At 41.0% G+C, this 26,705-nt stretch overlaps 2 protein-coding genes across 4 annotated transcripts in view; one reads left to right on the plus strand and one right to left on the minus strand.

Annotated features, from left to right (window-relative positions):
- The first annotated feature begins 1,267 nt into the window (after nt 1-1,267).
- Nucleotides 1,268-9,210, plus strand: LOC139609724 (grancalcin-like). The gene is made up of 8 exons (XM_071464629.1): nt 1,268-1,431; nt 2,719-2,946; nt 4,692-4,761; nt 5,367-5,410; nt 5,623-5,770; nt 6,516-6,629; nt 6,901-6,959; nt 8,294-9,210. The coding sequence occupies exons 1-8, from the start codon at nt 1,408-1,410 to the stop codon at nt 8,318-8,320; spliced, it is 714 nt and encodes a 237-aa protein (XP_071320730.1). The 5' UTR covers nt 1,268-1,407; the 3' UTR covers nt 8,321-9,210.
- Nucleotides 8,599-26,705, minus strand: part of kcnh7 (potassium channel, voltage gated eag related subfamily H, member 7) — a 72,444-nt gene continuing 54,337 nt past the window's right edge. For all 3 annotated transcript variants that reach the window (XM_071464606.1, XM_071464607.1, XM_071464605.1), the window contains 6 exons: nt 23,575-23,780; nt 22,385-22,469; nt 17,976-18,266; nt 16,467-16,626; nt 13,135-13,324; nt 8,599-12,317 (listed from right to left, as the gene is read on the minus strand). In XM_071464606.1, coding sequence (XP_071320707.1) covers nt 12,006-12,317; nt 13,135-13,324; nt 16,467-16,626; nt 17,976-18,266; nt 22,385-22,469; nt 23,575-23,780 — 1,244 coding nt within the window. In that variant the 3' untranslated portion in view covers nt 8,599-12,005. The remainder of the gene's footprint in view (nt 12,318-13,134; nt 13,325-16,466; nt 16,627-17,975; nt 18,267-22,384; nt 22,470-23,574; nt 23,781-26,705) is intronic.

Below are 26,705 nucleotides of genomic sequence, written 5' to 3' on the forward strand. Positions count from 1 at the left end.
TAGACCTCTGGGGATGAATGGTAAAAACTTCCCATCTGCTGCTCCACCTCTCAGCCATTCACTGAACAGAGCAGATGCAGAGAGAGGACTCTTCTATGGAAAGAGTTTTGTCACATAAGTTGTTAAAAGGGTCTGAAACACCCCCCTGATGACGTCCTAAAAAAACATTCACACCAAGTCATTTGAGATAGCAAAGTGAAGGAAAGCGTAACTTCATCATGAACTCAACTTTATAGCTGAATTCCTTTTCGACTGATTTGGTGGTCCGTGTGAACTGCCGGTGACCTCAGGGGTGGAGTATAAAACACTGCTGCAAAGTTGGACACATTCTCTCCACATAGTGTCAGTGAGCTCACAACAATGGCTGATCTTGCAGTGTACACAGATGTTCTGTGATTTTTTTTTTTTTTTTTTACCCTCAATATTTCAAGACTGTTTGGCAAAACTCATACACACTGTTTAAACAGCTATAAATATGTTGTTCTAAAACAGCGTCAGGCCAGACACAAGTTTACATCAGTTTTTTTTGACACATGAAATTAAATAAAAGTAATATTACACAAAAACATCTGGGGTGATGGTTAAGGTCACACATGGAATACCTGCTAGATAACACTTTTAGAGAGGTAACATTTTATATTTCTTTCTGTTTTATTGAGAACCACAGACTTGATTGTACCACTTAAACATTTTATATATACAAGGATAGAAATATGACCCACAAGAGTATTACTTCTTCTGCTTTGGGGGAGATAAGCAATAAAAAAAATAAATAAATAAATAAAAAAAAGGATCTGAAGTTGTTAGAATAAAAGTGTCAGTGAGGCCAATTAGGGCAAAGTTATGTAGTCTCAGAGGTGGTCCCTGTCGGTGCAGCTGGACGAGAGAAGCCGCGGTGCTCGGGAAAACTGCAGCCCGCCCTGCTCCAGCGAGGTTTTAATGCACGGTCTGCAGCGCCGGTGTGGACACTCGAATGCGACATGTCATATTTAAGTGACCAAAATATGACATTCAGGGGCGAATATATATAGCTTTGATAATATAATTTGTATAATTAGTTTCGTGAAATTATTTTTGTTATATTGCTTAATTTTAAGTGTGTTCTTACTTTGAAATCTCTGAGTTTCCCCGCACTTTTGACGGACGTTTTAAGCCGGAAATTTTAATTACGAGTGGTAAGAAATGCAACATAAACTGGTGGGCGGGTCTTTATCCCCTCTTCCTCACCCATTGGTCATCCGTGCGGTCAGTCCACGCACTTCCGGCACTTTCGCCAACTCGGATGTGACGCAACAGCAGCTCAGACAGACTTATCGGAAGTTACAATCTTGTAATAGTATAATCGTATTCAGTGTCGGTCACACTTTGAAGGCATTAAAGTTGTGACCGTTTGCTTCACTTTACCAAATGGCTTATCCAGGATACGGCGGGGTGAGTAAATTATGTGTAGCCGTGATTTTACTGTGCTAAACGAGCTATATAGGTTAGCAGGAAAGCTAGCCTGGGGCTCTTTCAGTGAATTTCCAATAGTTTTGAACAAGATGTACAGTAACAGGTTTCACCGCCTTCCTGTGACAAGCTAGGTGTCCCTATATACTTAAGCCTTCATTAGCGACATTTCTCTGATTTCGCTGTAAATTAGGAGGCGTATTGCCATCCCCACCTCATTGCAAATTGAGTTTAATTTAGAAAAATGTCTTCCGGGATCAACATGCAGGAGTAATGGCAAGACCAGCTGACATACCAGCTGTGTCAATCCGAAAGAGGGCTTGACCAGCAGCGCGGTTCACGTATCAAAGCCTCCTTCTTAAATTCTCTAAACATGGGATTGTGCAGTTAAATTGCTGGACAAACTTATTTGATCACAAAGACCACATGCAGGCACTTTGGCTTTGACATATGAGCAAAAACATTCCTAATAAAAAGTAAGCTTTGGAGATTTGGTATTAAAAAAAAAAAAAAAAAAAACTTTTAGCAAAGTCTAGGTGTGATTCTTCAGATTTGACCTCAGTGTTGTAAAATGACTATATTTATGTGCCCTGCCTCAAGCTTTGAATCAGCCAGTAGCAGGCCTCCAGAGGTCATGGGGTCAGGACCGCACCTTGTCATAATTGTCATGATCTCTCATCACGTACTGAATTTTCCCTGCATGCGTTCATATATTTTAAGAAGAGAGCTTATAATAATATCAATATGGGCTGTTTGTGATGTTGTTTATGAAACATATAAAATGAGTTAAATGTCGATACAGTAACCAATCTCACTGAGACTAATAAAATGGGTCATCTGATAAATGTTTATTGTTTCTGTTTCGCTGTAACTGAGAATACATAAAAAAGTTTTATATATGAATAATTAATTTGATTAGTCAGGTCTTTATTTGTTGTTAATTATTTTTCACACTCACAAGCATTTCAGTGCTTTGGCTTAGAATGGCAGTGAAATGCGCATTAAATTCTTTAGATCTTAAAAAGTTTTAAGTTTAACTTGTATTTATTTTTAGATACTTAAAATCAAACATTTCCGAAACAGGAAAACCGTGTAGCTGCTGCTTCTGCAGGTCACCCCTCACCGACTTGGTCACTCCTCTCTGAAACAATCTGGGAGCTGAGACCAAGTCTAAACACTCAGGACAAAACATATGTCACTTATGAAATGAAATCTTTCTGTGAGCAGCTTCATAAATACCAGCCCTGTCTCATCTGTTTTCTGCCTCAGTATGGGGGTCCAATGCCAGGCATGCCAGCTCAGGCGATGCCACCGCAGGGTATGCCAGGAGGGCCCATGGGAGGTCCCATGCCTGGGCATATGGGTGGGCCAATGGGAGGCGCACCACCCCAAGGAGGATATGCCCCCTATGGTGGAGGATATCCAGGCACATATGGCGCCCCACCACCAGCTGCCAATGATCCAATGTGGGGTTACTTTACAGCCATAGCAGGCCAGGTAAGTGTGTGTAAACTGCAAATATCCAGAATTATTAAAAGAGTGTGTATTACAGATACAGCCTTTTATAAAAGCTACTGCAGGCTCGCTTTCACTTTCACATTTCAAGTGTGAACAAGATGCAGTCGAAAGCAGCAGCGTGCACTGCTCCAGAAACCTCAAGCGATTGTGGTGGGTGGGCGGCTGTTGCTATCGAAACAGAATAGTGTTCTAGTTTAATGTGGGGGCAAAGATTGAACGTGTTTCAGCTGCAAGCCATCGTCAGTGGGACAGGTTTGGACAAGAACAAATGTGCAAGAAATTTAAGCAATTTCTGATGGTAGGGTTTTGTATTAACTCGATTGTACTCTACTGAAATTGTCCCAAGTTTCACCAGTTGAAATGCTGAGCCAGTGCATTGGATAACACATAAAGCAGGACTTGTACAATGTCTACTGCTGAATCAGATGTGCTGTATTATTCCACAGAGCATGTCTCTTGGGATTTTGGCAGTTAAAACAATGGATGGAATTTTCTAATTGTCTGCATATTAGTTTAGGAAGATTTATAATTCCTAAACAAATACATTCATGGTGTCATAATTAAATGAAAAACATGTTCGAAGGACATTTTTGTCCCTAATTGGCTTTGAATTGAATTTTTAAGCTACATCTAAACAGAAGAAGAAGTGAGGAGGTGTATTGCACTTAAAATGGAAACACATTGTCAGTGCTAAATGAAAAGCAGTCACCTCAGCAATCAGAGTGGAACCACAGGCAGAGCTTATCGTCTCTGACATGAGCTGGCTGCCGCTGTCACGGACATCCTTTCACATTAAAACAGCTTCCTGTGGGCCAGGTGGCTGATGGGACACAACTACCGACTGTACATTCAGTTATATTTGTGACTTACTGTCAGTTCTGTTGTGCTGCAGGAAGCTGTGCAAACAAACACTTAGAGAGAAGTGTTGACATTGTGTGGGCTAACAGTAAACGCCTACAGCAATGGAGGAGGATATGCTAATGCTAATAGATGTCCGCAACTAACTAGAATATTATCTTTTACTTTACCCTGGTGGCAAAACAAAGTGCAAAATGTTAAGAACATTTTCAGAGACCTACTATTTGTGTCTTTTATTTATCTTTAGTTAACTGGAAAAAAGTTATAGACTTTTAGCTTTAATCAGGAGGAGGAAAAACGAACCCACCCTGTAGTCTCAGCCCTTAAGGCAATTCTATCCACACAGTGTTAACTGTTAGCTTACACAAGCTAACTAAGACTAATTAGCTGTCAACAGTTGCCTCCGAGTGTCTGTTTACACAGCTCCCTGAAGCACAAACATAAATGTAACTAATTGTATATTAAAAAAAAATAAAATTAATAATGTCACAGTAAATTCATACATAAAAAGACGCACACTGAAGACGTGTGTGTGTTTGTGTGTTTGTATATATATACACACAATAATCTGTATTTTAATTTGCTTTATTTCCGTCTTTGTTTTGTTTTATTTTAGCCATGTTAAATCTTCCATACAAAATGCCTCCAGACGCAGACCCATTATGTGAGATGACTTAACTGGGACCGCTTCACTTCAGAGTAGCTTTAAACACACATTTCCTCTCAGCACACGCAGCACAGTACTGGAGCGTTTCAGAGTCTCTTCACTTCACTTCACACTTGACCAGCGGGCCACTCTCCTCAGATCTTTGTTAATCACCCTGAGAGTCACACATGAGCGAATATCACTTCCTGCTCTGTTACAGGATGGTGAGGTCGATGCAGAAGAACTCCAGAGGTGTCTGACTCAGGCCGGTTTCACTGGCAGCTACAATCGTAAGTTCACCCCCCCCCCCCCCCCCCCCCCCCCCCAGGAAAGGCTTTATTCATAAGGGATCTTAAAATTAGGAACCCGTCTAAATGACTGAGGAACTGAGAGAACTCGTGTCGTGTGCATCAATAGTGGTTTAACAGACCTCATTCACTTCCCTGTTTCCACATGATGCTCCAATACTTCAGTTTAACTGCAACAAGATTGTTTTAATTTTGCATTAACAATTATTTATCCCTTGATGGGATATTTCTAAATATGATGCCAAATCTCCAGGGTAATGCAGTGGTGGACATGCAATGTATCCTATCAAATTATGCTTTTAAGATTTCGGTATAATATTTTTTCCAAAACACTGCAACAAGCACTTTACCTGCAGCAGTCAGTTGAGTATGAGCAGGTTTTAGTGACCTGACACAGGAGCAAATATTAGCTTTGTGAATAACTTCCATCTCCTCCTCACCTCGCCCTTTGTTTACATTTAGTTCACGTGTTGTTCTTTTAAATTGTAAAAGTGACTTATCTGTCATTGTCTTGTTAGTATTTGTATGTTAAGTTTTAGAGTAATGACCGGTCTTAACTGTTTCTGATGTGTTGATTATCTTTCCAGCTTTCAGCCTGGACACGTGCAGGATCATGATTGCCATGCTTGATGTATCCTTTGTTTATCATGACAGTTAAGTTGGGAAATGAAACTGTGACTGTAGTTGAAGCCATAATGTCTCTGACACCATTTCCCACTATGATCTTTCCATTCATACTCATTGTTGAAATATGTGACCAGTGGGTGTGCCTCAACCTTTAGCCAGGTTTAACCAGCTGCTCTCTTTAGTCATTTATTAAACCCTTAACTAGACTGCCACCAGAGGGACTATACGGGCAAGATGGGTTTCAATGAGTTCAAGGAGCTGTTCACGGCTCTGAACGGCTGGAAGCAGAACTTCATGATGTTTGACCAGGACAGGAGTGGAACTGTTGAACCTCACGAGATGACTCAAGCAATCAACGCTATGGGTGAGAGTCTTAAAGGTCCCATATAGTATAAAGTGAGATGTCTATGTCTTTTTTGATTATAAAGCAGGTCTACGTTCTACATTAATACTGTGAAAGTATCAAAGGGCTCAGTCCACAGAGAAATGCACACAGCCTGTATTCAGAAACTGAGCCTTAAAACGAGCCGTCAGGACTTCTGTAACTTTGTGATGTCACAACAAAGTAGTCGCTGCTCTCAACCATGCCCCAAGCCCAGCCCACCTGGACCCACCATCCACACATTTCGTGTGTTTTATTTGAAGTGTTGATATCCACAAGATGATGTATATGTATTCTCCTCTGATTGGCTGTTTCCTTAGTGATTTGAATAAAAATATATCAGATTTCAGATAAACATTCAGAGAAACCAAATCCTGCAGGGTTGCATGGTGGTTCCAGGTGGGCTGGTATTAGTATAGAACCTAGACCTGCTTTATAATTTAAAAAAAAAAAAAAAAAAAAAAAAGACATGGAAATCTCACTTTATACAATATGGGACCTTTAATATGTAAACATTAATAAAGTCACTTAACTTTAAATGTGTTGTATTTGAAAATATCTATATTTTGATAGAGGTAAATGCATGTACAGTACAGTGATGTCTGAGATACTTTTAGATTGCCTTTTACCTGCAGTTGAACAGGAAGTGGTGGTCTCTGTCACAGCCTCTCTGACCACACGGCCACAATGCCACATATTTAAATGACTCTGTTTCCACTCTTGTCAGGCTACCGCGTCAGTCCCCAGGCCCTGAACGCAATCATCAAGCGCTACAACAAAGGTGGACGAATCTTCTTTGACGACTACGTGGCCTGCTGTGTCAAACTGCGAGCCCTCACAGGTACCAGGCAGGAAAAAAAGCGGGGCTCCCGTGCTGCACAGAAACGAGCTGACGTGTTCAGTGAACAGCCACCCGTGCGCGGATGCCGATGATGTGGACTGGCACTGATATTGCATTTGGTTCCATCCCACCTGCGTTCCCTGTTGTCTCTGAAGTGCCGTGACATTCTGCCCGGCTCAGTGCACAGATCTGTGTCACGTGTCGTTGTGAAATCAGTTCTATTGAAATCGTGAGCCTTCAGTGCTGTGACCGTTTGCTCTTCCTGTTGCAGATAACTTCAGGCGGAGAGATACCATGCAGCAGGGATCTGTCACCTTCCAGTATGATGATGTGAGTCCTGTTTCCTCTCCTGTAGCTCTCACTGCTTCAGAACATTTTCAGCTTGAGACCGGTCCTTCAACATTTATTAGCCTCAAAGTGTCTGTGATCAGGAGGGGGCTTCACCTTATGTTTCTTCCACAGCTTTTAATATCTTATTAGAACATTCATATTAACAATAATGAACTTCTCTTATTTTTTTTCTGTTGGGCCGTTCCTGTTTTTGAGGTTTGATCATTTGCATAAAAGGAGTATTTTTTTAAGGATTAAATCAGCAGTATTCATATTGTGGACTGGAACCATCACAGATTGTCTGCAGTCTGGGTGAAGTATCTGTAATATGAGCCCACCATATTCAGCCTCTCAGACTGATAATAGTCACCATCAACCACACCACGCCGACCATGTTAACACAATAACCCTTCTCCGAACAGAATCTGCTCAATAACATCTAAACAAAAACGTCATGTTGTCGAACCCAACTCCTAAAACCAATCAGCTGATAGGGCGTTGTGATCGATCCCGTCACGAACCTGAAGCTGTTGTAATTCTAGACTGGGACTGGACCCACTGGAAAAAATCAGTTTGTATTTTATTTTGTATTTTTTATTATTTCCGTATCAATGACTATATGATAAATGTAACTCCATTGCAGTTCTGCTGTCTGTTATGACGCAGACTGACAATCAGGTGTTGTTTGACAGCCGCTGCTGTGTGTGGCTGGTGAAGGCATCATGGCGAAATGTGGTTGTGGTGGCACCCACTGTAGCAGGAAGTACAGTGGTTTTGTGTGTGGATAAATATTGTCACTGCCATAGCGTCACAACCTGGAAGATACAGAAGTGAATCTTTGCAGGGGTTTAGTTCAGACCAGCTTTGAAGATGAGTGTGGTCCGGAACATGAGTCCTGAGCGCTCACATGATGATGTAGTAATAATGAGTGAATCCCCAGGGGGCAGAGCATGTTGGCAGGTGCTGCAGCTGGTGTGATCTACTCTAATTTTGGTGTTGCTTCACTTCTGTTTTTGTCTCACGGTCCCTTAATTCCATCTGATTGAAGAGAGGAAAGTTCGTCTCGTTGTTAAAGACACAGGAGCAACGATAAATTAACAGTGAGCGTTTGTTGGGCTCCCCGCGTGTGACACACGCTGTGTTGTTGAGCGTACACACATGCCACGACACTATTTCAAGCTGTTTCACGTCGCTGCAGTTTGAGGCTTGTCAGCGTGGGAAGCAGCTCTGTGTTTCCTGTGGTTGATTTACAAACCGACTCTGTGGCTTACACTCTCCCTCTTTGTCTCTCACTTCTCTCTCTCTGTGTGTGTGTGTGTGTCTCCTGTTAACAGTTCATCCTGTGCACAATGGCCATCTAGGTGCCGCCGTCTGTCCCACGCCGTGAGGTATGGCCATTTAACGAACCAGTCAGAGGCTGATTCTGGAACAGTGCCTCACAGGAATGCAAAGGGAGGCCAGTAAATTGGACTGAGCGGCCGTGAGCTGCAGCAGGAAAGTACCCATCGCTTGTAACGCTTTAATCTTGTATTTCACACAGTGGTGTGCTAAAGGTGAGAGAGGAATATAATCAGTTTCATTTGTGATTTCTGACTTTCAAAATAAAAGTCCCAGACAGAATAATTACAAAAATGCTGTGATGTAATTGAAAAAAAAAAAGGTTTTACACCTGAAGCCTTCAAGAATTGAGTTTTTCAGTGAAACGATCAGAAATCTTTAGTCAGAATATAATGTCTCTTATTTTGAAATATGAAAAGTGAACTGATACTAACTATTGTGCCATTATAACCTCTGAATGTATAGTCAAATATATTAAAAGCATTTATATAGAACTTCATATTAATGGTAGCATCGTGGTTTAATGAATAAATGTTAGCAGCATTTACAGATTACATGATGTCGATTTGCTTTTACACTGAACTTCACACAGTTATGAACTAGTGCATTATCTGTTAATGGTATTTTATATGCAGGAACTATTGTACACTTCTGTTTTGTAAAACGTATATTGAGCCTAACTAGATGCTTATTAGCTTGATGTTTAACCTGATAACAAGCCAAAGTGACTGTGAGCTGATGTAACTCCACACTGATACTAAGATATTAAAGTAGTCATATAGCTGCAGTAAATCCATGCACCTGCCTTTTTGTTTCCATCACAAACACAGCCAGTGAAGTCAATCTCTCCATGTACCCAGTGTTGTAGAAATGTCATATTTTGTTACTCAAAATAAACACTTTTTAATCAGTATGCATTCTGTTTATTAATTTATACAATTGCGCATTTTTCCCCAGTCTATTTACACAATATATTTCATTTCTTTAAATATAGTTAAGAACGGAAACATTCAAATTAGCTGTTAAGTGTTGCATTGTATAAAATACAGTGGCAAACATTTAAAAAATGCATAAAAACAATTGTGAACAGCACTAGATTTAAAAAGTGACATTTATATCCAGTACAGCGAGTTTTTCTAATCTCTGTGCAAAAGTTTGCAAATCCCATGAAAGTTCAGTAGACGACTCTTCAGGCGTTTGAACACGTCAAGTTTAGGCTTTAGCAACTTTTGTTCTACATCTGTGCTCGAGAAAGAAAGCTTATCAAAGAAAGCACCCCGCATTCTGCTGGAAAACGTTTGTGTTGTCCTGTAAAGCAAAGGTTTCTCTTCTATCTCACCCGTCTCTATTCAGCTCATGTTATCTCTCACTTCTTCCACAAGTGTAGGAAACGAAGCTCCTTCGTCTCAGCATCTGATAACGTTTCATCGTTTCTCGGATGTGTTTGCAGCGGGGGTCAGGAGGGAGCAGGTTTCCAGGACAAAAATGACGCCCAGGCTTGTTTTAGTGTCGGGCCTCAACACACTGAATGAGTCCAGAGGGAAAAGTCAAAATAGAAATGATATGAAAATCAATGTGCAATATCAGTTCAAGACAAACTATTCAACGCAACACCCGGCTCTAAGTGCTGCCAGTCGCTGAAGTCTCGCTTGCTACATTGAGAGGCTATGCATTATCTCCTTCCCATCATGCCATCTGTAGTCCACACTAACATAAGGGAGGGATGGGGGGGGGGGTTAAGAACAAATCAAGTACATAGAAAAATAATAGCAAATTAAAATACTTTGTTTTAGAAAAATAGGTCTAACTGTTACCTCTACATCTGTGTGGGTGAGTTATCGACACACTTCACACATAGCTGATTGAGACTTTTTGATAATTTAGTCAAGTGCAGTCTCCATGCAATACATGAGCTCGTGTTGGGATCTGTGTAGCTAGAAAACTAAAAGGACTAATTCATCTTCGTCATGCAGTTCATGGTTCGGTACATTTACATCTGTGACAGTGGAGAAGCAGGTTTTTGGTGCGTTGGATTGATGTCACTTGTAAAGGCTATAGCAGGCTAATAAAGCTAAGGCTATTGTTTGTGTATTTTCTTCGTTAGTGATGGTTCTTTATTTATTATGAAATTGTACTTTTCAGGAAGATAATGGAAGACCTGAAGCATGCAACCAAAAAGTATCATGTGGGACAGTCAGTTCCCTCCAGCTGTGAGGATTCAGGATGTCACTTCCTGTCCAGCAGAATCACAGTTGCAGTCAAAGTTGAACTATTTTACAAACACTTGTACTTGACATTAATGTTAGGGCAGGTTGAGGATTTTAATGATTTCTACTTTTCTTGCCACCTGCTGCTGGGGCACAACTTTGCAGAAAGTGAAGAGAGTAATGGAGAAGGAAGATTAGCTCAGAGTTTTTCAGGCTGATGGCCACCAAAAGTGGTATATTTTCAGAAAAAAATAAAAAATAGAGAATTACCCCCTGGCAGTTGTATGCCTCCATGACTCTAGTTTCAGATATAATAAAATAATCAGATGAAGTAATAATCATTTGGGACGGATGGACAACCTGAAAACAACATGCCTCTTGCTCTAAATTCCTCAAACTGCCTTGACATAAATGCCCCTCACAAGCTTTGACCACAACTGTAAATACCCCACAACCATGCTTATATAATATTGATATGATGCAGGCAATTATATTGTAATTATAAGCTGTGGTCTCTTCACGTTGTGCCTTGAACATTTACATTTAACCTCTGACATGTCCCGTTTGTGGAGGTCCAGTTGTCAAATTCACGTACAGATCGTAACAATAAGTGACATATTTGCAAGCAAATGAAATCCCAACACAAACGCTGCTCAGAGTTGCTCTTTTTTTCTTCGGTCAGGTTGTATAAAATTATTCCCAAAGTGTATTAAACTCTAGAAACACACCGGGAATCGGTGCATTTCTCGCACTGGTTCATCATTATTGCTCTCAAAGGCTGACAAAAGTCTTGTTGTGCTATGGCATGTCCACGCAGCCTCTACACACATTATTATCACGCTGTGTCATGTATTTTTGAGCTGAATGAGAAGATTTTCTTGTGTTGTGGCAATGTGGTGTACAGTAGGCACGCTAAATACACAGACAGATCTCCGTGTGAGCTTGTAACTGTATCAATTGTTTTCGGAGCTGCTGATCAGAGATGAACCTCAAAGCTGAAAGAGAGAAAATGCCTAAGAAAGAGTTTTCAAGTAGCTTTTGTCCCTGCAAAGAGGGAGGAGTCATAGAAAATGAGACTTGAGAGCTACAGTGGTCTGTGAGCATGCCGAGGTCACGCCTGATCGCCGGGTGAGTGTCAGCGTGTGTGAGGAACATGCAACAGAAAACAAAGGGGAACATGGGAAACAGAAACATGCATATCTCTTTTAGAAAAAGCACATCATGTGCCTCGTGTTGCTGGCAGTGTTCTATTTGAAGTATGTACACAGTAGATGATGACTTTACATATGTTAATAATATAGTGTATAAATACCTCTGTATAAATGGACTTTATACATCTAAATCAGTAGCAGGGGGCGGGGCTGGGAGATTTTCCGAAAAGGAATGGAAGAAAGTCTACAGTTTGTTTTCCTTTGCATATTCAGTCTCTTTCTTAGACCCTGAGTCAAGCTTGAGAGAAGACCTTCAGTCAGTGTCGAAGGGTAGAGGGGTGAGGGGGGTTCTACTTTCCTGGAAGCCCCGGGTCAGAAACTGGCCTGTGGAGTCCCAACATTCCTGAGCTGCTGGGGACATCAGGTAGAGAGGCTTGTCGGCCCGAAGGGAACCTGGGTGGCTGTTGTTGTTGTTGTTGTTGTTGTTGTTGTTGTTGGTGGCGTTGCTCTGGAGTGTGCGCGTTGTTTTGTGTGTGTCTCTGCTCTGTGTCCGTGTCGCTCTCGAGCAGTCCAGCAAAGTCCCCATCTGGAAAAGTCTCTGTATGGAGGAGGGCCGGGGAGGTTTCTTTGGGTTTGTTCTGGGCCGTCTCTGGGCCGGGGCTCTGGGGGAGAAAGTGAATGACACTGACAGTGAGTCATTTGGCAGAGACACACACATCAAAGGAAACAGACTCACACACAGCTGTGTTTCCAACCTGTGGGCCGCAGCCCATTGGTGGGTATTGAAAATGGGTCAACAAATAATTGGGAAAACTGAACAATTCTGGTGAAATAATATGTGTATATATATATATATATATATATATATAAAGCCCTTCAAGTGTCCCTGTGATGAGCCAGTGATGGGAACTTTTATGTTGTCGCCGCCGGACCACATCATATATTTGTTTGCTATCTAAAAGATTACAGCCGTGGCAAATACTGCAGGATCAAAATGATAAGTGCTGAGTAACAGGAAGAATGAAAAGGGAAGAGTGTCAAGAGACAGATCCTGAATGTTCAATCATTAGCATTAAAATAAAAAGTGCTGTGAGAAGCCTTGTTTGGCCTCCGTGTTTTAATGGGGTCACCAACTTTTACTCTTACGTCTTGAGTTTCATTACTGAACACAGATCAGTCAGTGATTTGTTTAACTGCAGAAGCTTAAGTCAAACCTCAAAATGTATTTTTGCACAAACTGAGTTCATTACGAAATCAACTCTTCACATTCGACAACATTAACTGGAGGGAAAAGTTACAGTTTACTGAAAGTTAAGTGAAGCAGAAAATCCTCACATTCGATTCCGGTTTAAAGCATATACTGTCAAACTAGTTTATATTTTACTGCATGATGTATGTCCTGATTCAATACAGATGTTTTCACAGATGTCTTGATGACTGAAAATACTGTACATGTTGGGGGCAGTGCGTCTGCTGTACCTGTGGCCGAGGCGGAACGGGACCGAGGCTGAGATCCGTCTGGATGGCAGACACTGGCTGGAGCCTGACGGCCGGCCTCTGGTACTCGGGGCTGGAGGTGACGGTGCTGTAGGCGGGGGGGCCGGCGGCGGTTTGCCTCTGGAGGAGCTGCAGGATGGCCTGGATGTCTGCGGTCATCTGGGACTCCAGTCTGATGGACGCACAAACAACACAACATGGAAGGAAAAAACGTGGTCATTTTTGTGGTGCAGTGGTGAAAACTGACATCAGCAAAAAGATCATTTATCTTCTTCAAGGGGAAATGAGTTTGAGAGTTGAGACGCTCCGTGTTCCTGATCAATACTGATGAAAAACCTGGAACAAATTAATCATTCATCTGTTGTTGATTATTATTGGTTGTGTAACAGTTATGGTAACGATTACAGACCTAATGATGCTGATTATTACTGATAATGGATGAAGTGTAACTTTCAGTGTCAGATCAGTGCAGTGTATTAAGTGTGAATGTTTAACTGTTTGTGTAGTTTCCACTGTTTTGTAGAGCTTATGCTAGAGTCTGTGTTTGTGCTGTGACCTAATTTCCCCGCAGGGCTCAATAATTTCATCTCATCATCACCATCAAGAGAAGCTTCGCCTGCCTGTCAATATAATGACTGATATTTATCTCTCACCCTGTTTGTCTCAGGAAGACAAAGTAACAGTACAGACATGGACAGATTTCCATCAGTATACAACTGTTTCCCCCCTGTATATACTGTGTGTATAGTGCGACACAGTGTTGTCACTATGGGATGCTGGATGGGTGCTCAGTACTAATACCAAACACTAGGGGGAGACTCAAACCTTACAACTGCAGATGCTTTGAATGTTGCAGCAGTTTGATGCTTCTGAAATGTGAATCCTCAGCTCTGACAAAGAAAAGGTGAACGTGAATTTGATTGAATACGATTTAGTGTTGAATCAGGGTCAGTGGTAGAAGAAGTATTCAAATCTTTTACTTTGGTAAAAATACCAGTAAAAATCCGACATTCAAAATCTCATTTAAGTAAAAGCTGCAAATGTGCAATGTATGATGTATTGTTATATATTATATTAGTGGGTTGTTAATAAATGATGCATTTAGGTTTAAGCAGCATTTTAATGTTGTAGCTGGTTGAAGTGACACTTTTGCATTGTTGGTCATTTAATCTGCAATAATGCATCATATTTCATAAGATTTTCATATTTCTGAATGTTGTTATACAATCAGTCCATACTAGACATATATGACATATATGGACATATATGTATTTGTTCCAATGTCTGTTTAATATATGGAAATTCAATATAAATCCATATATTTCATACATGCAAAATAAATGTAGGATAAGTTATTAAGAAATACTATATTTTATTATAGTATTATACTTTATCGACATATAAAGTAGGAGACAATGAAATACTCAGGTCATTTCAAATTGTTCCAGCACTGTTGTCTGTGTTGCTTTTACCTTGAACGTTGAGCCTCCTGTTTAAAATATTAGCCAGAAATGAAATGAAATTCTATTTGAGATGACGCCAAAGAGGTAAACATCTAGGTAAACTAAAACAGAATACCTGCACTGTGTGTCATCATTTAATGCAGCAAGTTACATCACGGCATGGAGCGTCTGAGGCGGTGAATCACCTTTTCTCTCCACACGCTCAGCGAAAAAGCAGACACAGAAACAGCAAACAGAGCGAGTCGAGACTCTCCAGCATCGAGGGGAAAGCCTCCTTGTCCCTCTGCCAGGTGCCTGTTTTGCTCTTTACAGGATAATAAGTGCAAATCAGCACTGGGGATCGGGCCTGGTTCTCTAAAATGAGGGGTAGGTGTGCAGTGGCCATGTCTGCCGCTTCAGACAAATACTCGCCCAAACCAGCATAAATGGATGAATGATGTCCAGCTGTGGGGAGACTGGCATGATCCCACTCTCCCACTGGGAGGCAAATGGAAGATCAGTGTGCAGAATAGTTCTTTATCTTGCATCCACATAATACCCTGACTACCGATTCCACCTTTCCTCCATAACTGCACCAAAACTCTGCAACTTCACTGTGACATCCACCATCCCGACCTCACACGATGACGTCAAGAGTCTTTGCAACTCATGGCTGCGCGCTATAAATAGACGCCCACTGACTGTCTGCCTCCCCCTCATCTGTATCAGTGCACCAGCAGAGAATCACATGAGCTGCTCGCGCAGTCCGCTTCTCTGCATTAACGCGGCCGCAGTCGGCGTCTGACCTGAAATGTCTCTGTGTGAGTTTTCAGCCAATTATAGGCACAATCACATGGGCTGCGGCGGTGAGATGACGCTGTTGAAAATGAAGTTGGAGAAAATAAAAAGCCTATTAATGGGAGATGGAGCCAAACGTAATCCCAAAGCTGTCTTCGGTTATCTAAAGGTCAAAAGCTGCATCTCTATGAGAACGTCAGCTCAAAGTTTCCAGTTTATTCTCTTTTGTTTCTATTTTAAAAAAAATCTTTTTATCCTTTTATTATCTCTGTAGTGTCCTTTACTGTTTTTACTGTGTTTGTGTGTGTTGTGTGTGTGAGGTTTTGCTCCCTCCTTCTTTACATTATTACATAACATTATATATTGTTTGCCTTTTAACTGTCTGTCACTAAACCCTGTTTTTAAATGTGCTACACAAATAAAGTTATTATTATTATTTGATATGAAAAATTATTAGTGTTCCATTGGTTTAGCCTCACACTCCTATATTATATATTTTATGTATTTTAATTATTGTTGGTTTCACGTTTGAAAGTTTCAAAAGATATCGACTTTTTTATTCCACACCTTCTTCCTACATTACCCACAATGCAGCGCAACCATGGGCAGTTCAGGTGGAGATTCAAGTCTGTTATACCCCCAGAGGGGTTACAGAGGTTTGGTAAACTCACTTCTTTGTAACCCCACCCCCCTAGATTTGTTTCATTCTCAAACAAACTTGTCTTCAGACGTCTCTCAGCTTCCTCTGGAGACGCTAAAAGCTTTACACAACTTTTTGCCGCATGTGCAGCAACACCTGGAGACACACTTTGATGTGTGACGTCGGTGGAGTTTCCCTTAAAAAGGTGTGAATGATTTTCATCACGCCCCTTCAAACAGTGATCTGATGGGATCAGGGAAGGATTAAATAATTGAGGCCACAGTTTGAAGGTATATGGGAAAATGTCATCTTCGCACTGTATGTTTGTTTTCAGTTGAGCAGCTGCCACTCTGCCAAAAACAATCTCCTCATGTGAGGTATTTCAGTTCGACATGAGCAACATGCTGGTTCAGAGCCCTCTCCCCCCTCCACACCTGTTGAGGTGCTGCTGCAGCAGGTCCAGCCGTTGCTCCACCTCTCCGTAGGTGAGGTCCGTGTCGCTGTCGTCCTCCCCGGCTGGCGTCTCTTGACACTGGGCTGACTCCTCTGCGCTCTGGCTGGGACGCTGACGCACCCACTCATCTGCATGGTGCTCTGGGGAGAGAGATGTGTGGGCAAACACATGTGAACACACACACACACAAGCGCGGGGGAAAAATGATCTGTGTTATTAGAACGGTGCCTCAGGGGAAGCTTCTTCCTGTGTTGTGCCGTCTCATCATTTAGCTTTACTGAGCTGCGATCAGCTCCCTGCCTCCTGGATCCTAACATCTATCCTACAGAGGCAAAGACGCGTGACCCTGGCTGACAATCACACCCACAGAGGAGCTGTTGCTCCCCTCATTTTGGGTTTGAGGGTGAGGAAGAACAGCAAGTGATAGCTGGAGATTAAATTGGCATTTCCTGCATTTCCTGTATCTCGCCAGGCTGTTTATAGGAATCAATATCTGCTCCCTGCTCTGGAAGAAATCCTCTTATGGCTGCAACAGCTGAATTATGGAATATCACTATAAAATCATCACGCTGACACAGTTTCCCCGTCTCAGCGTGGAATCATGCTGAGTTCAACTTGGCAGTTAGAAAACAGGGAAATCCTGCGTGAAAGGTTATTGTTGTGTTCCTGTGTGTGTGTAGTGGATGATTTTATGGGGATTTAAGCCGGTAGAGCAGTCGCTTCTTCCGACACCAGGTCACATGAGGTCAAGCTGTAGATACAAACTGGTGTGTTTGCTCAATGTGTAGCAGCAGGCAGACGGTGGCGGGGATCTCTCAGTCCCACTGTCTGAACTGCTCTGGAATCAGGGTTTCAGAGCCGCGTCACTGTGTTGTGTTCAAATTTCACGGTAACTGAGTAAACAATTAAACTTTATCACTCAGATTTCCTAAAAAGATTCAACTCGTCAGATAACAACATGATTTTACCTAATGTTTCCTGTAAATCTTTTATTTGGTCATGACCTACGATCAAAGGGGGTGACCCCGGGCTGGTTGCTGCATATAATCCTCTTACATTTTTTTACTGAGTGGGTTTTAGGTTTCACCATAATGACACATAATCCTTGTTTGGATTTTTAATAGGTGTGACATCCCTCCTCTGGGGTTTAGGGATTTTATTATTATTTTTTTTTAGAGGGGGGGGTGTCTAAATTAACTTCTGAGCGAATTACCATTCAGTAAAACTTCAGAGGACAAGCCTGCAGATTTATAGCAAACTGTATTTAAACAAGACAGCAATTTGCTTCACAGAGAGATAATTAAAACAGTCTGAACAGTGTCAGCTTGCTTCTATAGAATAAGATGTTTTTTGACATTGGGCAAAAATAGAAAAAATCTTATCAAAACATTTATTTGAATGACAGGGGGGAAAAAGCCAAATATAAATCCATCGTTACTAAATAAAAGTCTGCATGAGAACGAATGTTGGAATAAACAAGGTCCATCACCTTTATATGCCTGGTCCTGTGTGTCGTCTCCGGCCCGTGCATCTGGAGCGCTGCTCAGCCCGAAGCCCAGGGAGTTGTCCCTAACTACCGGGTAGCCCAGCACACCAGAACACAAGGGCCTCTGCTCCTCTTCCTCCTCTCTGCCTTCCTCCTCCTCCTCCTCCTCCTCCTCGTCCTCCCCCTCCTCAGCCGACTCTCTCCTCTCTTCAGTTGCTGAGGAGGCGTAGATCTGCCTCCCCTGCTTGGTGTCACAGTAGGTGGCCACGGGCTCCTTGTTGTGTTGTGTTGAACCTACAGGGAGGAATGGTAATCAGGGAAAGTGCTGAGGGAACACTGACTCCTGCGCTGAGACTTCCTCTGGGGATGTCTGGGTTGTCTCATTATCTTCTGACAACACATAGCAAGTGTTTTGCTTCGGGGTTGAAGTGAGGACAAACAATGTTAAAGGAGAATTTAGCAGCGCTCTGAACTAATCATGTTATGTAACTGTCAGTCACTCTCTAGATGTGTGTTTAAATGTAAGTATGACCAACAGTAAATGAACAATGCTCCTGTTCACACAGCTCATCAGACTGGGCTCTACATCTTCACACCTGATGGATGGAGGAAGGATACGCTGACTGTGAAACGGACTGTTAAGTACACTCACTTGTGTTATATTGGGAGATGGAGATACTGTATTCAGATGGTCTGTAACCATGGTGACCAATTAGATTTGCCTGAATCAAAGCCAAAATGCTGAGTGCTGCTGTGTGGAGGCTCTGTCTCCAAGTCCCAAGTCTCCTGGCTGTTAGAAGAAATTACAACAGCTCCCACAGAGTGGGCCGCGCTTGCTTGCACACGGTGCATCCCGTCATCTGACAGCTGCCCTGCAGTCTGAGGGTGTTTATCTGGAGGGTGACTGATCTAAAGAGAGACTTTCTCACTGGCATACACAAGGTCCAGGAGGCTCCGTCTTGAATGAGCCTAATAAATTAAACCGGGACTTATCTGTTTCATAAAACTGACTCAGATTCAAGTCTGGTTTATTTCATGACTTTGAAATACAGACCTGTGATATCAAACACAGATCACATTGGTTCACAGTGAAGGGAATATGTTGGTAGAACTGCAGTGGAGGAGGTAGGGAGATGTCTGCTGAATTTTCTAACTGTATTTTTGTATCTCAAATTGAAAGGGCCAACTATGACGAGGGAGGGGTGAGGACATGTCTAGTTCACCAAGGCAACACAGCTTAGTAAATACAAATAAGATGTTAGCTAACTCAGAATTGAACTTACCACGGAGCTGGTAACTGGTGCTATTCACATTTTAATTAAAAATGGACAGACACCCAAAAATCCCTCGAGTAAAAATACAAGTCTATGCAATATATGTATGTATATTTAATTTCCATATGATATATACTGTATGTATATATAAAATAAAAGCACACATGTATATTTAACATATGTAAAATATATGTGAATTACATATTAAACTATATAACATAACATAACACAACATAACATAATATAATATAATGTTATATATTCATATATATATACATATAACAATTTAATATATTGATGTGTATGTCTAGCTCATATAAATATGTATATATTGTAGACATAATGTTAAATTCATCCCAAAGCCTGTCAAGCATGTTTATATTATAAACAGTAAAGTCCAAAAGTGCAAGACCACTTTCCTAGAATAGGAAGATAGACATGTTTAAAATTAATGTATATTAGCATATAACATACACTCACCGGCCACTCTATTAGGTACACCTGTTCAACTGCTCGATAACGCAAATATCTAATCATCATCACATGGCAGCAATTCAATGTATTTAGGCATGTAGATATGGTCAAGAAGACCTGCTGATGTTTAAACTGAGCAGCAGAATGGGGAGGAAAGGTGATTTAAGTGACTTTGAACTAAGTGACTCTGAGTATTTCAGAAACTACTGATCTACTGGGATTTTCCCACACAACCATCTCTAGGGTTCACAGAGAATGGTCCGAAAAAGAGAAAACATCCAGTGAGCGGCAGTTCTCTGGGCAAAAATGCCTTGTTGATGCCAGAGATCAGAGGAGAATGGCCAGACTGCTTTGTGGTGATAGGATGACAACAGTAACTCAAATAACCACTTGTTACAACCAAGGTTTGCAGAAGAGCATCTCTTCTCGTCAAACCTTGAAGCAGATGGGCCACAGGAGCAGAAGACCACACCGGGTGCCAATCCTGTCAGCTAAGAACAGGAAGCTGAGGCTACAATTCACACGGGCTCACCAAAACTGGACAATAGAAGACTGGAAAATGAAAACCAAGCAGCAGTTGAGCTGCAGGCGGCACACATCATCAGTGAGAAGAACTGGAGAGACTGGTGGGAGCTGAAAACTCAGCTCAGCGTTCAGCTGTCACTCAACCTTCAGCTTTCCACAGAGCTGAAGGCTGAGAGAGAGAAGGAGCAGCCTCTCCAAGAGATCATCGCCAGCCATGAGAGCGAGGAGAACCGGGAGGAAAAGCCTGAGGAGGAGCCTGCGGCAAAGCAAGACAATGAAGCAGACAAGCAGGAAGAATCCCTCCCTGATGTGGAACCCATGGAGACTGAAGTATGTGAGGAGATCCCCCCTAAGAAAAGAGGGAAGACTTCAGTCTGGAAGAAAACCCGCCACCTTCTGGGACTGAGAAAACCACTGAGGTGGAAGAAGCCCAAGGAATCCACATCCAACAGCAGCATCTGAGCTTCCCTGACTTTCCCTTCCTCACCCACTGAAAGCAACAGACCTTTTTCACAGCAGACATGAAAGTCCATCTGGTTGATTTCACAAAAAACAAAGTCAGAGTATTGAATAGGGTCATTAGGATTCATCCTCTAAGGATCAGGAACGTCTGTATAATGGAGCTTAGTTTACAACATAGCCTAAAACTTCTCAGAATTAACTCTTTGTCTTCAAACAGTGTGTGGCAGTAAGACACAATATTTTTGCTTTTATCTCACAAAAAGTAAAAATGTAACTGATTTGGTCTTTTGATTATTTGCCAGTTTGTTAGGTAATTTGCAGCCCTTACAACTTCCATGAATTTGGGCATGTTCAGTATTATCAGCTAATCTTGTAGCCAGGTCTTGTAGAAAGGCCTGGAGTTAAAATGTGTCTTTATTTCCTCTATTATATTTAATACAGATCTTGTTCAAAAGTGCATATTCCTGAGCAAAACTATGTTATACCAATTTAGCACAAACCAACTGACACAGAAAACCTGGAGCCAAGTACAGTCAGATTATTTCAGCCCAGGTTGGTCTCTGTTATAAATTTAAGTTATGTGTAGTTTCTATTATTATTAAAATATTGTGATTATTTAATTTTTTGGTGTGAAATAAATGATCTGTAAATATTTTATTATAATTTAATTTTGGAGTCATTTTCACCTTACTCATACAGCCTTTGAACCCACCATGATATGTGTAAAGCAGAGCAGACAGAGGAGGTCAGCAGGGAAATCTGAGCTCGACTACTTCTTTTGTCTTTGTCAATTTCTGTGTTTTTTTTCATTTTTAACACAGTCTTTTATTTATGTGCTGCTCTAGCAGTAAACATCACAGTTTTCCTTTTTGTGAATCAATGTGATCTGTTCTTCATGTCCCAGGTCTGTGTTTCATGGATGCCAGATTTTGAACTGGGCTTGAATCAGTCTGATCATGTTAGCTCTTAGTTTTATGTAGTTTAATCCTGGCTTCGTTTGTTAGGCTCATTCAAGACGGACTTTTCAAAGTAAGCCCTGCTTTTCTTTATGAAACACCTCTAAGGCTACTGAAGGTTTCTCTGGTACCTTAGACTTACTTAAACCTGCGTTATAAAACCAAATTTTCTGAAAATAACCCTGATTTTCTTAAGTAAGCCTGTCTTAACTGGTAATCTTGATTTATGAAACAGCCCTTTTATGTAACACTGGGGCCATTAAGCTGCGGTGAGCAGCAGCACATATTCATGATAGAGGACTGGGAATGAGTGAGAGCAGCTTTGGTGTGTTATGTGGACACTTGACATTACAAAGGATTTATTACATAACTCAAACATCACCTGCAGGCATCACAGTATAGCCTGGCTATTTAAACACCTGAGACAGTCAGAATTGTTTGTGGGGGAGGAAATTACACATTAACTGCTCCCCTCAGTCTCTCTGTCTCTCATTGGGGTGAATGGGTGGAACATTACTTGCATAAGGTCTTGTTTTTTGGGACAGTGTTAATCTCTGATGAAGGTGTAGGAGGACTAAGATGTTAATTGGCTGGATAAATGATGTTGCTGTGACATAGTGGTTGAAGAACAATAAACAAGAACATGTGTGTGGGTCTATAATTGCAAAATGAATTTCTGATTGTAAAGCACTTCAGTAGTGATGTTGTGTCTCAAGCTGACCTGTGGAGGATTTCCTTTTGTAGGACACCCGTCTTCGGCACTTGATGTCATCCATGTTTGAATCGGTTGCTTGAGGGTATAATGTCTGTAAACAAAGGACAACATGTGATCAGACTGAACTGTGTCACATATGATGACGCATGCTAATCCACATGTATGTAACAATATCACCCATACAGAAATGTAATATATGACATATATGTCCCTATATCAAGAGCCATATGTGTCACCTATATAGATCCTCTGAAGTAATAAGTTCATCACATATTGCTTATACTCATGGTAAATTTTGTATATGTACATATATTAAAAATATCTATATGATTATTTTTTTCTAATGTATGACATGTTGCAGCCATATATCTTGACAATATAAATTCAATTTATATATGCAAGTTCAAACAATGTACATATCAAAATTCTATATGCTTATATATATATATATATATATATATATATATATATATATATTTTTTTTTTTCCCCCCATATTATGGAAAGTAACACATATGGCAGGAAATAATTGGCCCAAGATGGTGACTGCTTGACAGATTTCTCCATTTAAAACTTTCCTTAACTAAGAAACATAAACTGCTGCCTGTCTTGTTGGAGCACCATGTTTCTCCTGTTTTTGATGTAATCCTACCAGAAGCTTCTCATGTGTCTGCCTCTCTTCTTTCTAGTTCTCTGAATAAATAACAAAAGGCCAGCACAAAGTGCACTGACGCTTCCACTTTTAAAAGATAAATAAAACAACTGACTAGTGTCGATTCTTGTTGACATAACGCCACAGGCCGTGCACATCTTTCTGCTACACCCGATTCATCATAATTACAGCCGACATCATGCCTTCTGCTCGTAATGTCTAATATCTTAATGCTCGACTAGTAGTCTCTATGTCTTGTCTTCCAGCGAATGGCAGATTAAAGAAAAATGTCTGAATTAGCCACAATGCCTTATTCCCACACCCATGGATAAATTGAAGGCCTAAAGTGAATTAATAATAAAGCTATTCCTCCAACTTAAATGGACATGGCGGAGATATGGCATATGGGATAGACTGTTTAACTCAAGCTAATGGTCTCCACGAAAAAAGATTTCTTACTAAGATTGATTTTGTATAAAGCCTTCGATCCATTTCACTGCTTCCTAGACAGCTGTAATCAGAGACAGGAGCTCTGTGCTGATTACCTTGGCATTTTCATCACGGAGGTCAAAGGTCAGCTCTAAGTTTGTGAGGAAGTGGTCGGCAAACTCTGGATACATGTCCAGCACCTCCAGAATCTCCTCCCTCTGAATGGTGTGAAGGTCGCAGTAACTCAGCGCTCGCACATCAGCGCAGGATTTCCCCGGCTTGGCGTACAGGTGGATCATCTCACCGAAGATGTCGTTCTTACCTACAGGAGGAACAGGCACAGTTACAGTATAAGGTGACCCTTAAAGAGAAATTGACCATAAAAGGGATTCACACAATGCGAGCGTGTCCACATGGAAGTTACACAGGCCAAACATTCCTGTCTCTGTTAAGTGAATGACCTGCATGGACTGACCACAGGGTTCACTATGCTGGCCCAAAGTGCTCCATATTAAATGAATAAATATGAAATCAATAATCATAAACTGTGTAAAAATATTAGAATTATTATTTTTTTTAATATTAAAAAACTCACTGTTATACTATTTCATCATTCTAATTTTCATCGTGGCAAAACTGTTTTGTATGACTTCATTTATGTTTTGCCCTTTGCCAAAAGACAGTTGTTATTTTGTAATAGCATTTCTCCCAATAACACTTTTATTTCATGCCAGGTTTGATTTCATGTCACTTTTCCGGATAATGGATTTGTTACCACCCTCCTCCTCCGCTCAGCCAATTACCTGCCCCTCTAAAAACTGCCGCCGCATTTATCCAGTTAGGACCTGTTAGTTAGAGCAACAGCAGTGTCAGAGTCACTCTAAATCTGCTATCTAGCTGCTGCATTAAATAAACCCAGTACAAAGACACGGAAATAAACATCTCCTTTTCATTTACTCAATTTAACAAGGCTGCAAACACAACAAGCTGCCCACCAAACTGGCTAACTGGCCTGGGCAAGTGTCGAAATGAAGGTACAGTGCCCTCTCTTGCTGTAATGTGAAAAGTGATATGGTATGATGATATGATATAAAAACTTAAGATGAAATGTGTTGTCGAGAAAAATGTCATAATCAAACAAAAACACTTATTTGAGGGTATTTTGAAATAAAAATGTCTATAATGAAATTATGATATAATATTATGTCATTATTAAACAAAAACACTTTTGGTATTTTGAAACAAAGATGTATATAAGTAAATTCAGATATTATGACAAGGAATTATAAACTAATATTTCATAATAATGTGTTCCTTTTAATTCAGTTTCTTCATTTATTTTCACATATCGTTTGTTCATTTATATTTTTCACAACTTATTCATATGATTATTTATGTTAATTTATATATATTTTTAAATTTATGTACTATTGACCCTTCCATAGGCGAGGCTTTGCACAGGAATTCATGAAGTCACATAAATTATTATAATTTTCAAACACTGCTGTGTATTTGTTTTGTTGGTGTAGAATGTGACATTTATCTTGCAAACTCGTCCATTTGGTAATTCATCATTTCCATCTACTTAACATTTTCATCATAGTACTACTGTAAGTCCTTTTCATGCATAGTGTAATGTAATGTGGTACATGAGCACATGGAAATGACAGTATGGAAATGGGGTAATCAGCAGTTCTCTTGCTGTGGCAGAGAAAATGTGCTGAGCTGTGTGTAACCTACAACTTCACAATCCACGGTTCTTGCTCATTGTGACCCTATTGTGCCAAACCTAAGTGGCTCCATGAAAACAGCAATTTGAAGAAAAACAAAAGACGAAAATCTTCAGTAGGATGCACCTGCCGGCTGCTGCGATGTGATGAGAGGAGGGAGAGAGAGCGAGAGGTGAGATTTATTGTAATTACATTTGGATGCTGTCGATAATGCCGTGCAGCTCGGTGGTTCCTGTCATCAAGAAATGCATTACACTACACTGGCAACCACATGAAACTCTCTCTACCTTCTTTTCTCCCTCTGTCACTTCACCTCTCTCCTGAATTCCTCAATCTGCCTCCTTTCTTAAACTCTCGGCGACTTTCTTCCCCCGTCGCTCGTTTTCTCTTCCCTACCCCACCCACTCGCTCAGCTCTCCATCCCTCCCTGCTTTCCATTGTCATCTATCTCCATTTGAAAGCAATCATGTTCCCTTTTTTCCATCGGCACATATCCTCTGTTACTCTCGTCCCACCATGTGTCCTCCCCCACTCTTCTCTGTCCTCTCCCTTCATCTGAAGCATGACTGTAAGGCAGCAATCACCGTGTTCTTTGAAGTAAGTTATTACAACATACCCAACAGGGATCTCAGCTGCCAACCAGCCATATCACAGCAGAGCAGAACCAGCTGTATTTAGGTGGCTACACTAATGGAGGTGAGTTCAGGCAAAGCTAACCAGGCTGGAATGACAGGACTATCAGTTGTGCTCCTCTGCAGGTGTGTTTGAGCTGACTCATCAATAGGATTCACAGGGCTCATCAGAAATATTCAGACGTTTTGTGTATTTCTTGTGCTGTGTGCAGCTGATATCTGACAGCCAGACAAACTAATGGGTGCCTGTCTTACAGCGGCTCAATTCCTGGATGTATGTGAGATCTAATGTCAGAGCCAAAAGAGGGGCATTAGGAAAGTCCGGACCCTCATGTAAATCCCTGAGGCGTCAATAAATACTTGCTACACATGAACATATATAATGGGAACGCTCTGATGCAATCCACATTTAACATACAGAAAATAAATGGAATAGTTAAGAAATATGCTTATTGGCTTTTTTTTGCTGAGAGTTAGATGAGATAATAGAGTCTGCTGTAACTTTTAACACACTAAAATGTATTCTAGACCTGTTATATATTTTGGTGAGTTATGCACTTACAGTGTCCCAAATGTTTCCGGCAATTCTCACACCTACAGAGAGTCAGTTTTATGTGGTCGCCTGTCACTGATGTCATATCCCCTATGCTCATGCGTTGGTGTCGTGGTTGCCTGCCAGAGGCTTTTACCTGGTTTTAAATCACATTTTTAAGCTGGATGAAAGATTGTAGTCATCACCATAACTTCTGAGGAGTTGTAATAAATAAATATGAAATGGAAATTGATCAAAATGGTCAAAATCTTATGTTGATATTAAATTGAACTGAATTGTGTCTCGGAGAAATAGGCTAGACAAAGATGAGCTCTTATTTTGTTTCTTACTTT

Source organism: Trachinotus anak, unplaced genomic scaffold (assembly GCF_046630095.1).
Source record: "Trachinotus anak isolate AG129_WGS33_773 ecotype Australia unplaced genomic scaffold, CSIRO_AGI_Tana_v1 ptg000026l, whole genome shotgun sequence".
Taxonomy (NCBI): domain Eukaryota; kingdom Metazoa; phylum Chordata; class Actinopteri; order Carangiformes; family Carangidae; genus Trachinotus; species Trachinotus anak.

Excerpts from the sequence above, each read along its gene's own strand:
- LOC139609724 (XM_071464629.1), top strand. The coding sequence starts at position 1,408 with ATGGCTTATCCAGGATACGGCGGG. Across the intron at positions 2,947-4,691 it reads TTACAGCCATAGCAGGCCAG|GATGGTGAGGTCGATGCAGA; the intron begins GTAAGTGTGTGT and ends GCTCTGTTACAG. Across the intron at positions 6,630-6,900 it reads CAAACTGCGAGCCCTCACAG|ATAACTTCAGGCGGAGAGAT; the intron begins GTACCAGGCAGG and ends TTCCTGTTGCAG.